The following is a 13,627-nucleotide window of genomic DNA, read 5'->3' on the forward strand; positions in this document are numbered from 1 at the left end:
GGAAATTGGGATAGTGGCATCATTGGGGTACCATTAGTCTACCTTCCACAGGAAACAGACCTAATTCTATGGTTGGGTATTTTAACAAAACTTTTATCGAAGAAATGGAAAAATGCTGAAGCTGTCATTGGTAAAAAGGGCAGCAGTCACTGAAGATGATGTTTAGTCACTTTTTTTGGTTTGAATAGTGTTCTTGTTTTCATCTGTTTTTGGGTGTGAGTATGGAGTGGCTTTGTTTTTATCTCTCTCTATCTCTCACTGCCTGACCCTGCCTTATTGATGCTCTTTCTGAAGACTGTGTGCGGGGAGCAGGGAATGCTCTGGTTTACCATTTGTGTTTTCAGGGCTGCTATTTATCTTTCTCACCATCATTAGTTGACGGGTCGGATTCCCTCATTGTAGCATGTATGTTGTAAGGTTTTTGGGAGAAAGCCCCATGTTTCACTCAGTGCTCTATTGCCAGTGCTATATCCCAGACACTTGATAAATATTTGTTGAATTAATATAATTATTTAAAGCCTTAGAGAAAAAGCCCACTCCCTTTCCATTTAGAATATGGTCAGCAGACAATAAACATGGAAATCCTCTGGAAGCACAGTCATGGGCCTTCCTGGTCAGAATCAAACTCTGCACACAGACAAGATCTGCAGGTGATTTATGTGCACATAAAATTTAAGTATTGGGTGGGGGGACTTCCCTGATGGTTCAGTGATTAAGAATCCACCTGCAATGCAGGGGATGGGAGTTCCATCCCTGGTTGGGAAACTAAGATCCCCCATGCCAAGGGGCAACTAAGCCTGAGAGCTGCAAATACTGAGTCTGTGTTCCACAACGAAAGATCCTGCATGATGCAGTGAAGAGCTTCGTGCCACAAGTAAGGCCCAGTGCAGCCAGAATGAATAAGCAAATATATGAATACAAACATAAGTAAATAAAAAATTGATATAAGAAGACTTGAGTATTGGTCACGTCTGGTTAATTCTTTATCCCAAAGAAGGAGAGAAGGAGACATTCCTCATTGCTGATTTTTTCAAGCGTTGATGAGACAGTATTAACATTTTCAGCAACAAGGAAAAGTTAAAAAATTATTTTCCCGTACTTTTGTTTTACTTTTTATTGCTATTTACAGAAAAACTAGTTCCCTTTTCTTCCTTTTTTTTTCCATTGCGGATAGAGAAATAGCTCTTAAAATTATAGCAGGAGAGCTTTCTACTAGATAAATGGAAATATTTCTTGTTTCTATGGCCTGCCAGGCAGAGACTGCTCAGAATGTTCTATGTCTCCAGAGTATGTTGAGTATGGTTGTCTCTAAAAATACCCTGTTATTCCTCAGACACCAATTCCTTTTCAGTGACTTGCCTCTGAGGCTCCTGACATTATCTTTGACAATGATAATTGAGTTAGAGTGTCCTGTTCTGTTTTCTTCACTTTCAATCATCCTCCTCTTTTAATAATCTGCTTTACACATATGCCTCGCTATTTCCATTCTGAAGCTTTTTTGTCCTACACACTTTGTTGCCACTACAGAATTTTCAAGGCTTTCCTAATGAACAACCTTAAATGTTAAGAGAAATCTTTGGGACAAAATCCCTCATTTTTTAAATTTAAATTTATTTTTATGTTCATTTTTGGTTAGTAGAGACTTTGAAGAAATGATGATCTTGGTAGATTGATCTCATCATTCTTTGTAGTTTGGCTGTAATAGGAAATACTGTTTTCAAGTCATCAGATGAGCATGACCTCACATAGTCCAAAGGGTAACCAACAAGTAAATACGTTGAAATGTCACCCTTCCCCTCATTAGCAAGTCTGCCTTAGGACTGAGGTAGCACTACAGGCCATAATTTCTCATCCTTGATCCTTTTCACTAACTCAGCTTGCCGGTTGCTGCTGTGGCTCAATTTTATATACATTTCCAGTTTCTGACTCTAACTCTCCCTTTGTGTCACAAGAAGTAGACCTCAGCTCCTCTGTTTTGCATCAATGGGAATAGACGGTAGATGCTCAAAAAGGACCTTCAGATTCCACTAGAGACTAAAATCTTGCAGCAAAAAAGGTAGCTTTCTTGGGAATTTCTTTTTCATGTTGATTCTGAAATACATGTGAGATGTTTCTGGCTAGAGTCAGTGAGCCTTTTATGCATCTAGGCATTGTTGTGGTATCACATTATTTCTTAAGAAAACCACACAGGTTCTACATCAAATAGCAAACTTCATTAATTAGTTGCTTGCTCTACCATTAACCTAGCAGCCTCACAAATGTGGCTTAGCCCCAAGAGTGCTGAGATAGCAAGGTAGTGAAATTGTGTCTCAAATTGGTCCCAGGACCTGGTCAGCAAGTTCTGATCCATGTCAGGTGACCAGTCTTGGAGTATGCTGCCTGGCAGTCACATTTGACTGCATGTGACCTTGACTTCAGAGCAGCGTTTTTGGCCTTGGCTCTGTTGACATTTGGGGCTGAATAGTTTTTTGTTGTTGAGGGGAGAGGAGTGTTCTGTGCACTGTAGGATGTTTGGCAGCATCCCTGGCCTCTCTCATTAGATGGAAAGCAACAACCTACCAGTCACGACAAGTGAAATGGTCTCTAGATAATTGCCAAATGTCCCCTGGTGAGCAAAGCTGTTCATGATAATAAGTTATATCAATTCTGCTTATTAATCCTGGCTAAGAAGGTGTCGGGCTTCCTGGGTAGCTCAGCTGGTAAAGAATCTGCCTGCAATGCAGGAGACACTGGTTTGTTTCCTGGGTCAGGAAGTTCCCCTGGAGAAGGGATAGGCTACCCACTCCAGTATTCTTAGGCTTCCCTGATGGCTCAGACAGTAAGGAATCCACCTGCAATTCAGGAGACTTGGTTTCAATCCCTGGAGGAGGGCATGGGAACCCACTCCAGTATTCTTGCCTGGAGAGTACCCATGGACAGAGGAGCCTGGTGGGATAAAATCTGTAGGGTAGCAAAGAGTTGGATATAACTCAGCGACTAAGCACACAGCAGCACACAAGAAACTTTCTCCTTTTCTTCCTTCACCATTTTAAGCTCATCCCATTTTAAGTTGTGTGTTTTCTTAACGAAGACCCCTTTACAGATGGCTTACCAGTGAACAGTATAGGTTTCTCAAGGAGTGGCCAAAGCACTTTCTTATTATTTTTTCATGGCACCACTTGGCTTATGTGGTCTTAGTTCTCTGAACAAGGATGAAAACTGGGCCACAGCGATGAAAGCACTGAGTCCTAACCACTGGACAGTGAGGGTTCCCCAAAGCACTTTATGGGAATGACTTGGGCTGCTTATTCAAAATGCAGACTCCTCAGCCCCAGCCCAGACCCAAGGAATCAGAATCTATAGGAAAGGAGATCAGTAATATGCAGTTTGTAAGGAGGAAAACTGTCAACTCAGTGAGTTTTTCAGTCACTGTAGCAGTGTCAGTTCAGTTCAGTTCACTTGCTCAGTTGTGTCCGACTCTTTACAACCCCATGGACTGCAGCACACCAGGCTTCCCTGTCCTTCAGCATCTCCCGGAGTTTACTCAAACTCATGTCCATTGGGTTGGTGATGCCATCCAGCCATCTCATCCTCTTTCATCCCCTTCTCCTCCTGCCTTCAGTTTTCCCCAGAATCAGGGTAGCAGTGTAGGTATGTAAATTAGTACCTTGGATTAGGTAGTACGGCAGGATGAACAAGGAGCTCCCAAAGTTGTCCACTCTGAATCCCTACAACCTATGACGATGATACCTTCCATGGATAAAGGGGCACAGCAGAAGTGATGATGAGTTAAAGATCTTGATGTGGGGAGGTTATCCTGGATTTTCCAGGTGGCCCAATGTAGTCACAAGGGTCCTTATAAGAGGGGAAGGCAGAGGGATCAGAGTGAGTAGAAGCAGATGGTATGACAGAAGCAAGAGACTGGAGTGATGAAAGGAAGTGGCCACAGGCCAAGAATGAGGGCCATCTCTGGAAGCTGTAGAAGGCCAGAAAACAGATTGTCCTCTCTAGAGTCTTTACAAGGAAGTGGCCAAATCAACACCTTAATTTCAGACTTCTCACTGCTGGAATTGCATGACAATACATTTGTGTCTTTTTTAGTCACCAGGTTTTGGTAATCTGTAGCATTAGGAAACAGTCAGGAAAACAATAGAGCAGTGAGGAAGAGATTTCATCGAAATTAGTGGATTCAAGAGAGTGTTAGAAGGTAAAGTGACAGCAATCCACAAAAGATTGCATTTGCAAATTTGGGAGGGTATCAAGGGTGACTCCTAGGTGTCCATTCTTATTATTCAGATGACATCATCTCATGGGTGTAAATCTTAATTTCATATCAAAAACAAGATGCAATTTCTGAATGTGAGGCCCTAGACAACAATAATTAAATTTTGTACACCAGTTAGTAAATTACCCAAAAGGAAGTCATATTTTTAGACTCACAGTATCTGATTAATAGAAAGTAGTAACCCAAAGGCATTAGGAGGATTTTAAATCAAGAGTCTGGAGGATTTTAAATCAAGAGTCTAGGAGAGCCTCCACTTAACATTCTGGAAGCATGAAGATTTTCTTTATTTTTTTCTTGTAGCAATGATTAGATGTAGCATCTACTATCTATCTTATCATCTCTAATTGTCCCAAATATCTTACAGAGCTTTGCAATTAGAGGATGTCAGCACAGAATTACAGGTGTGCCAGGGTGTTGCTGCTCTTTAGTCTCCAGCTGATCTGGGCAGGATCTGGGGTGTCAGAGCTCATGGGGTGGCCATCTCTTCGAGTGAGTCTTGTCAGATTATCCCACCGTATCCTAGAGATGTGTCATGTACTTTGTGTGCTACTATGAGAAAAAGAGATCAAATTGCCAACATTGGTTGAATCATAAAGAAAGCAAGGGAATTCCTGAAAAACATCTACTGTTTCATTGACTACACTAAAGCCTTTGACTGTGTGGATCACAATAAATGGTGGAAAATTCTTCAAGATGGGACTATCAGGCCATCTTACTTGTCTCCTGAGAAACCTATATGCAGGTCAAGAAATAACTGTCAGAACTTTACAAGAAACAATGTACTGGTTCAAAATTGGGAAAGGAGAATGACTAGGCTGTATATTGTCACCCTGTTTATTTAACTTATATGCAGAGTACATCATGTGAAATGCTGGGCTTGATGACTCACAAGCTGGACTCAAGATTGCTGGGAGAAATATCAACAACCTCAGATATGTAGCTGATACCACCCTTATGGCAGAAAGTTAAGAGGAACTAAAGAGCCTCTTGATGAAGGTGAAAGAGGAGACTGGAAAACCTGGCTTAAAACTCAACATTCAAAAAACAAAGATCATGGCATTCAGTTCCATCACTTCATGGCAAATAGAAAGGGAAAAAGTGGAAGCAGTGACAGACTTTATTTTCCTGGGCTCCAAAATCACTGTGGACGGTGACTATAACCATGAAAGTAAAAGACACTTGCCTAGGAAGAAAAGCTATGACAAACCTAGATAGCATATTAAAAAGCAGAGATACCATTTTGTTGACAAAATTCTGTATAGACAAAGCTATGGGTTTTATGTGTCATGTATGGATGTGAGAGTTGGACTATAAAGAAAGCTGAGTGCCAAAGAATTGATGCTTTTGAACTGCGGTGTTGGAGAAGACTCTTGAGAGTCCCTTGCACAGCAAGGAGATCAAACAAGTCAATCTTAAGGGAAATCAACTCTGAATATTCATTGGAAGGACTGATGCTGAAGCTCCAATACTTTGATCACCTGATGCAAAGAGCTGATTCATTGGAAAAGACCCTGATGCTGGGAAAGACTGAGGGAAGGAGAAGAAAGGGATGACAGAGGATGAGATAGTTAGGTAGCAACACTGACTTAATCAAGATTAATTTTATCAAACTCCAGGAGATAGTGAAGGACAGAGGAGCCTGGTGTGAGGCAGTCCATGGGGTCACAAACAGTCAGACATGACTTAGCAACTGAACAATAACAACAATGAAGAAAAAATTGACAAGCACTGCCCTTTGTTATTTCTTCTCCCAGTGTCATCCATGGAAGTCCTGCAATTGAATTTCTAGTAGGGATATGATCCAAATAGATGGCTGTTAACTCACTTGTTATCATAAATCTCTCTAGCAGTTCTTTTTTTAAAAAAAAACTAAGCAAAGAAGGGTATTTATTGGTTCACATGACTGAAAAGTCCAGGGAATATACTAGCTTCAGGCATGGTAGGATCCAAGGCACAAACACTGTCATCAGGACTCCAGTCTCTCCATCATTTGGCTCCTCTTTCCTCTGTACTGACCTCATTCTCTGACAGGCTCTTTTGATATGATGGGTCCTATTGGTTTGAGTTTTTCATCCTACAGAGCTAAGCAACCTCAGCAAAAAGATTCTGAGTCTGGAGTAAGGATATAGTCTTCTCCTGATGTGAAATTTCTTGGTCAGGTAAACAGGAAAAGGAAAATTCCTGCACCTGACCACCCTTTAAGATCAGAAAATTGTATCCAGAGTAAATGCTATGGATTAACTCTGGAGTACTCAGGGTTAAAACTTATTTAGAGAGCTTCGACATTAGACTGCTGTTCTTGCAGATTATGGCCTGGCTATTTATATGGCTGGCTCTGAAGAGGAAACCTTACTTACTTGACTATATACCTGACTCAACCTTTCCTTTCCCTTTGATATGTTACTGCAATCCTACTGGCTGTCCTTGAGATGACTACAGCTAACCCCAGCCTATCTTACACTTAGTTACACCATGGAGTTTTGAATATAAGCAACCTGAACTTCACCCACTCAGACGTTATGTTCTCTGGTGGTGGTGGTAGTTTAGTCCCTAAGTCTTATCTGATTCTTTGTGACCTCATGAACTATAACCCACCAGGCGCCTCTGTCCATGGAATTCTCCGGGAAAGAATATTGGAGCGGGTTGCCATTTCCTTCTCCAGGGGATCTTCCCGATACAGGGACTGAACCTGTGTCTCCTGCATTGCAGGTGGATTCTTTACCATTGAGCCACGAGGGAAGCCCTAACAATTCTTAAATTCACTCCCTTACTAACACTGCCACCCAGTTAGTGAGATGACTTTTGTGTATTTCTTCTGATTATCTATCCAATGACTATTCCTCCCCCTCCTTCTAGGTTGGCAGAGCCTGCTTTACACAATACAAGCAGAAAATTCCCAACGTGCACTTTTTAAGCTTCCTTTGTAGTTCAGCCCTGGGATATTATTCAGTTCCAATATGGAGACTGGAATTTTCCTGTGGGAAATCTATGGGGAGACAGATGTGAAATGAATTCCTTCTTACTGGACAATGAAAAGGAGCTTTGAAGAAAGTCTTTTTTTTACTCCTCTGTTTCTGGATGGTGATGTACATGAATCTGAAGCATTGACCTTCTACAATGATCTTGAAACCACAAGAAGACAGAGAATCACACACAGATCCGAACTCTGATGTTGTCAAGCCCTGGAGCAATCTGCAAGTTGCTTGTGTTCTTGTTTCTTATTATTTGTAAAGAAATGCTTTTTATTTAAGGAACTTTCAGCTGGTTGTTGTTTCTTGTGGCCAAAAGCATTCCTAACAGACACAATTTTAAACCTGGTCTTCCTTGATGGCACAGTGGTAAGGACTCTGTCTGCCAATGCAGGAGATGTGGGTTTGAACCCTAAGTGGGGAAGACCCCCTGGGGAAGAACATGGCAATGCACTCCAGTATTCTTGCCTGGAGAATCCCACGGACAGATGGGCTGTCCTGGTGGGCTAAAGTTGGGCTACAGTCCATGGGGTCACAAAAGAGTCAGACACGACTAAACAGCTGAGCATGAGCACTTCGTGCCTCCAGAATTGTTTCTCAATTCCAATTCATCCTCTACACTGTCAGAGTAGTGATCTCTCTAAAAGGCAGAACAGATTAGTGTATGAGTGGCTCCCTTTGTTTTCATAGAATGCACAGTCTCATATGTCCCCTGACTGACTCTCCAGCTCCATACTCCATTAATTCTTCTGTTATAAGCAATTTTATAACCATTGAATGTTCCATGCCTCCTGGTAGACACTGTACTATTTAACACCTTTGAGATTTTACTTCAAACACTTCTTTCTGGAATATCTTCTAAATCTACCTCTTTCTAGCTGATATCATTTTCAAGTCCTAGCTCAAATATCTATCCCTTTCATAATGAAGCTTTCCAAGAACATCACCCTCTACATCATGTAGGATTGTCTTTCTCTATCTCATCCCCTGAAGTTTACAAGAGGGAAATGTGGACTTCCAGTGTAGAACATATAATATTGCATTTTCATTTACTTATCACTTTCTACTTAATTTTCCATTTCTAATTCTAAATGCATGTTTTTAGATTTCTGACACCTAACTACACACTTGGAACACAGGAGATGCTCAATAAATATTTGTAAGAAAAAATGAAAAGATGGCTGAAATATAATTTTTATTTAGAGAGTAACCACTGATGTATATTGTAAGACTCACTTAAACATTTCCTTGTAATTTCTCTCTCATTTCTAATGAATTATAGTATTTTGAAGCTGGAAAGTTTATACTTGAAGCTGATAAGAAAAGAACTGTTTTATTGTGCACACTGGAATTGACTCTTTATGACCTGTACACAATACATTTCTTGCTCCTTTGCCGAAAATCAAAGAGCAGGGTTTTCTCCTGTCTTTGTTCATGTCAGACCTTATTTGAAATGAAAGGAATATGAAAGAACAAATCAAATTATTTAGTAAATAACAACTTAACACTGGTATTAAAAGAGAAAGGGTCATGGGCTTTATCCAAACCCATAGATATCTAGTAATGATGTTGCTGTTAGTCACTCAGTCGTGTCTGACTCTTCGCAACCCCATGGTCTGCAGCAAGCCAGGCTTCCCTGTCATTAACAGTGATTAGTCCGATATTATGTCATTTCATACATATGTGAGAATATAATATTTTTCTATTTTCCAAACCCCCAAGTCACAAGACCTTTTTTTTTTTTTTTTTCAAAGAAACTCATAAAACTAAGACATTTTAGCTCCAGTTGTTTTAGCCTGCTGCTGCTTTCCACCTGGGGTTCCTACAATCACACGTCCCTTCATGTTGGGAGGCGTTAGTGAGACACAGACCTTTCTGGGATCTGGCTAAGGAGAAGTTGAAGTTGGATATCAGTTCAGTTCAGTCACTTGGTCATGTCCGACTCTTTGTGGCCCATGAACTGCAGCACACCAGTCTTCCCTGTCCATCACCAACTCCTGGAGCTTGCTCAAACTCATGTCCACGGAGTCAGTGATGCCATTCAATCATCTAATCCTCTGTTTCCCCTTCTTCTCCTGACTTCAGTCCTTCCCAGCATCAGGGTCTTTTCTGGTAAGCTGGTTCTTTCACATCAGGTGGCCAAAGTATTGGAGCTTCAGCCTCAGTCCTTCAATGAACATTCAGGACTGATTTCCTTCAGGATTAACTTGTTTGATCTCCTTGCTGTCTAAGGGACTCTCAAGAGTCTTTTCCAACACCACAGTTCAAAAACATCAATTCTTCACTGCTCAGCTTTCTTTATGGTCCAGCTCTCACATCCATACATGACTACTGGAAAAACCATAGCTTTGACATAGCTATGTAATAGCAAAGTAATGTCTCTGCTTTTTAATATGCTATCTAGGTTTGTCAGGACTTTTTGTCCAAGAAGCAAGCTTCTTTTAATTTCATGGCTGCAGTCACCATCTGCAGTGATTTGGGAGCCCAAGAAAATAAAGTCTGTCACTGTTTCCATTGTTTCCTCATCGATTTGCCATGAAATGATGGGACTGGATGCCATGATCTTAGTTTTTTGAATGTTGAATTTTAAGCCAATTTTTTCACTCTCCTCTTTCACTTTCACCAAGAGGCTCTTTAGCTCCTCTTCGCTTTTTGCCATAAGGGTGGAGTCATCTGCATATCTGAGGTTAATGAAATTTCTCTGGGCAATCTTGATTCCAGCTTGTGCTTCATCCAGTCTGGCATCCAGTGGAGTCTGGATATGGGGGGTAGATTTTGTGTCTAATTAGGCTGTTTTTAGCCATCCTTGTATGGTGATGGTTTCCAGGAATTCTCTCCCATCTGCTCTTCCAATCTGCCCAGAATTTGCAAGATGAATGTGCAGCAGCAGGAGTCATATCTCAGTGTGAATTTGTCCCACGGCATCCAGAGGAGAATGAATAGTGGAAGAAAAAAATGGAAATGGTGGGGCCAGAAGCTAGTCTATGGAAAGAATATTATAGAATTGTGCCAGGCAGTTATGTAGTAAATTTTTTTCCCAGAATTTTGTAATTTTTGTGTCTTTTATTAGTATTTAATTTTATGTGATTTAGCATTTTAACAAATATTTATTTTTATATTTTTATGTGGTACTGTTTTTCATAAAGTGGGTTCTCAACATTGCATACATTTTCTCAGGCTCTTTAAAACCTAAATCCCTCTTAGATAGACCTATGTTAGCATAGAGCTTTCATAAGTCTAATGCAAGATTAAACTAGTTGTAGATTTTGTTTTTAAATGACTTGATAAATCATGTTGTCATTGTTCAGCCACTAAGTCATGTTCGACTCTTTGCGATCCCATGTACTATACAATCCATGGAATTCTGCAGGCCAGAATACTGGAATGGGTAGCCTTTCCCTTCTCCAGGGGATATTTTAGTGAGTGAAGCTAATTTTAATTCCTTGGCCTTATTTAGCTATAAGTCACATGAAATTTTTGAATTTTAAATGCTGAATCACCCTAGGGGTCATAAAGCTTTGTTCATGAACAAGAATGGTGCAATAACACTGTATATTTTCAAAAATGCCTCTGCTGTAATTAACCAATTAGTGGTTGGGACTCTGTTATACTTTAGCATTTTCCAAATGTTTCACCTTGCCCTTGGAGTCTACCTGTGAGCTCTACATACTTCCAGAAATTTAGGTCTTAGCTGCTGGTAACAGGAAGGAAAGTTACCTCTGAGATCTAAAGTAAAATTTTGGAGGCTAGTGTGTAATACATATCTGTTCTGTACCTTTTAAGAATGATTCCTGATAGCTCTGTGCTTTTCTGTTTCTGTCATGTGTCCTCTTTTGCTGTATCTTCTGTAAATTTTCTATTAAGTTCCATTCAGAAGAATCTCAAGGCAGGTATCTGAGAATAATTTTTCAAGACTTCCATTACCCAAGATAAGTTTGATCAATCTTATTACTCCTTTAATTCATATTTGAGAACTAAGTTTCCATTTAGAGAGAAGAAGATATTCTTTCCCAATCTTGGGGTGCATGATCACCCTTAAAGTGATATAGCTTGGATTTAATATTTTCATCTGGCTCTTTACAAGATCATTATATTAATTAAATAATCTGTTTTTATTAGATCTAATGAAAAAATTATGCACATTTTAAGGTAAAAGTTCCCATTCATTATTCTGTTTTTACCCTGTTATTATTTTCAACATTTATTTTAAAAGGTATATTAGACCAGCATATTTGACAATTAATTTCTAGGATAAATCCACAAGCTTAATTTTTTTTAACACTTACAAGACTATTGGTTCAGGCAGTGGGTTAGAAATATGATGTTAAATATAGTTCAGGTGGGTACTATAATTAAAATTAAAATTTTATTCAGTTTTGTAAACACGGTAGCTCTAAATAGAGGAAAAAAGAGTCTTCCAATGAACTCTTTGGTATTTGTCTTGTATAAAGCCAAAATAAAGTCTTTAATCAGATAAATACAAAGAATATCTCGAGGTGGTTTCACAATGTATGGGCTTCCCAGGTAGCACAGTGGTAAAGAATTTGCTTGCCAATTCAGGAGATGCAAGAGATGAAGGTTGGATCCTTGGGTTGGGAAGATTCACTGGAATAGAAAATAGCAACCCATCCTAGTGTTCCTGCCTGGAAAATTCTATGGACAGAGGAACCTGGCAGGTTCACGGGGTTACAAAGAGTTGGACGCAACTGAACGTGCGCGCGCGCGCGCGCACACACACACACACACACACACACACACACACACACAGTATGTAAGTGTTATTTCATTCAATTTTTTTTCAACACATATTTATTGAATTCCAACTATGTGCTGTGGAAATTCAGAAAGCAAGAGGACTGGATAACAGTTAACAACCTCAGAAAATTTCGTATTACTGTAAAGCCTGCTTCCAAAGGCTTGTACTTAGGACTTTATAAGACCCAGGGCTTTGAAGACTCTGCAAAGCGTATTTTAATGAAGGGACACAGTTTACTTGAAGGACTCCTGCCTCTGTTGTTCTATCACATGAGAGCTTTCTGAAGCAATTGTAAAGACATCTTAAGCAAGCAACACAAACTAATTAGCAAATTGGTGTCAAGAATGACAATGATGCCTTGTGTTTTTCACCGCACCCCCTAGCCAGGGTATATAAAGAAGGAGGGAGCACAGGGAATCCATCACACTAGGAACCTCATTCCCTGCTCTGCAGCCGCCCCACCCAGACACCATGAGCTACGGCTTCTCCAGCGCCGTCTTCCCAGGCTGCTACTGGGGCAGCTACGGCTACCCGCTGGGCTACAGCGTGGGCTGTGGCTACGGTAGCACCTACTCCCCAGTGGGCTACGGCTTCGGCTATGGCTACAACGGCTCCGGGGCCTTCGGTTACCGAAGATTCTGGCCATATGCTCTCTACTGATTTGCTGAAATACCGGAGGCATGACATCTCCCCCAAACCCGAGAGGCGCACTTCCAGGCCCTCAGAGACTCATCGGCCTCCCCGGTTGGCTGCTTTTCACACCAGCACCAGAGTCTCAAGGGAAGAAGATGAAAAACCACTTGCCTCCAGCTGCCTTCCCTGCATGATGTTTGTTGGGACATTTTGGGAAACTTGACATCCAAACATGCTTTACTTTTGAGTTTTTCACCATGCACATGCCTCTTGTCATTATCAAGTTGTGGATGTGTCTGTCAAATTCTCAATAAACTTGTCTCAACCGCCATTATATTCTCACCTGAGTGGAGTTTCCTTTCTTGGTGTGCGCATATTCCTTGGAACAGGCAGGGAGGAGGGCAGTGGGTTTAGTTTTCTCATGTGGGTGTTAGACGCACTGAGAGAGCAAATAATCCTTGCTCTTGTGTGAGAAGCAGGCAACAGGGGTCTGCTTATGTTTTGTTTTTAAATCCTATCCTAACCTTTCTTTCAGTCTGTGACACCCTCCTCCAATTCTGGCGCGAGTGTTACACCATCCATTGCTCTCACCACTCCCGTCCCTCACAAGGGAACCCAACACTGGGGGTCTCTGCCAATTATTTCTGTATCAATACAAATCAAATCCCCTATGTTCCTCCTCCGGGGACCAAGGATTGTAAGTTAAAACGCCATGTCCCTTTTTTAAGGATTCTGGGGAATCTAGACTAGCTATAGACATATTTTAGGGATCTGAGAGTCTTTTAAGGGAAGGATAGATCCCCCATCTCAAACCACCTAGGATATCTACTTTACAACTTACAAGGACCAGTTTAGAAACAACGACAGAAAGCTTCTTAATCTTTGAAGAATCAACATTAGGTAGTTTTACTCTTAAAAGAGCACTTCTCATAGACCTGAAGATACATCAGCCTTTCTTTGTATTCCTTTAGAGAAGAGAGTAATATTCTTTCTATAAGCCAAATC

General features: G+C 40.7%; 1 protein-coding gene across 1 annotated transcript; it reads left to right on the forward strand.

Annotated features, from left to right (window-relative positions):
- The first annotated feature begins 12,460 nt into the window (after window positions 1–12,460).
- Window positions 12,461–12,649, forward strand: LOC133049916 (keratin-associated protein 8-1). Its single transcript, XM_061133953.1, has one exon. The coding sequence runs from the start codon at window positions 12,461–12,463 to the stop codon at window positions 12,647–12,649; it is 189 nt and encodes a 62-aa protein (XP_060989936.1).
- The last annotated feature ends 978 nt before the right edge of the window (window positions 12,650–13,627 follow it).

This window comes from Dama dama, chromosome 31 (assembly GCF_033118175.1).
Source record: "Dama dama isolate Ldn47 chromosome 31, ASM3311817v1, whole genome shotgun sequence".
In the NCBI taxonomy this organism is placed as follows: domain Eukaryota; kingdom Metazoa; phylum Chordata; class Mammalia; order Artiodactyla; family Cervidae; genus Dama; species Dama dama.

What these genes read in the sequence shown, in the direction of transcription:
- LOC133049916 (XM_061133953.1), top strand. Translation starts at nt 12,461, where the DNA reads ATGAGCTACGGCTTCTCCAGCGCCGTCTTCCCAGGCTGCTACTGGGGC.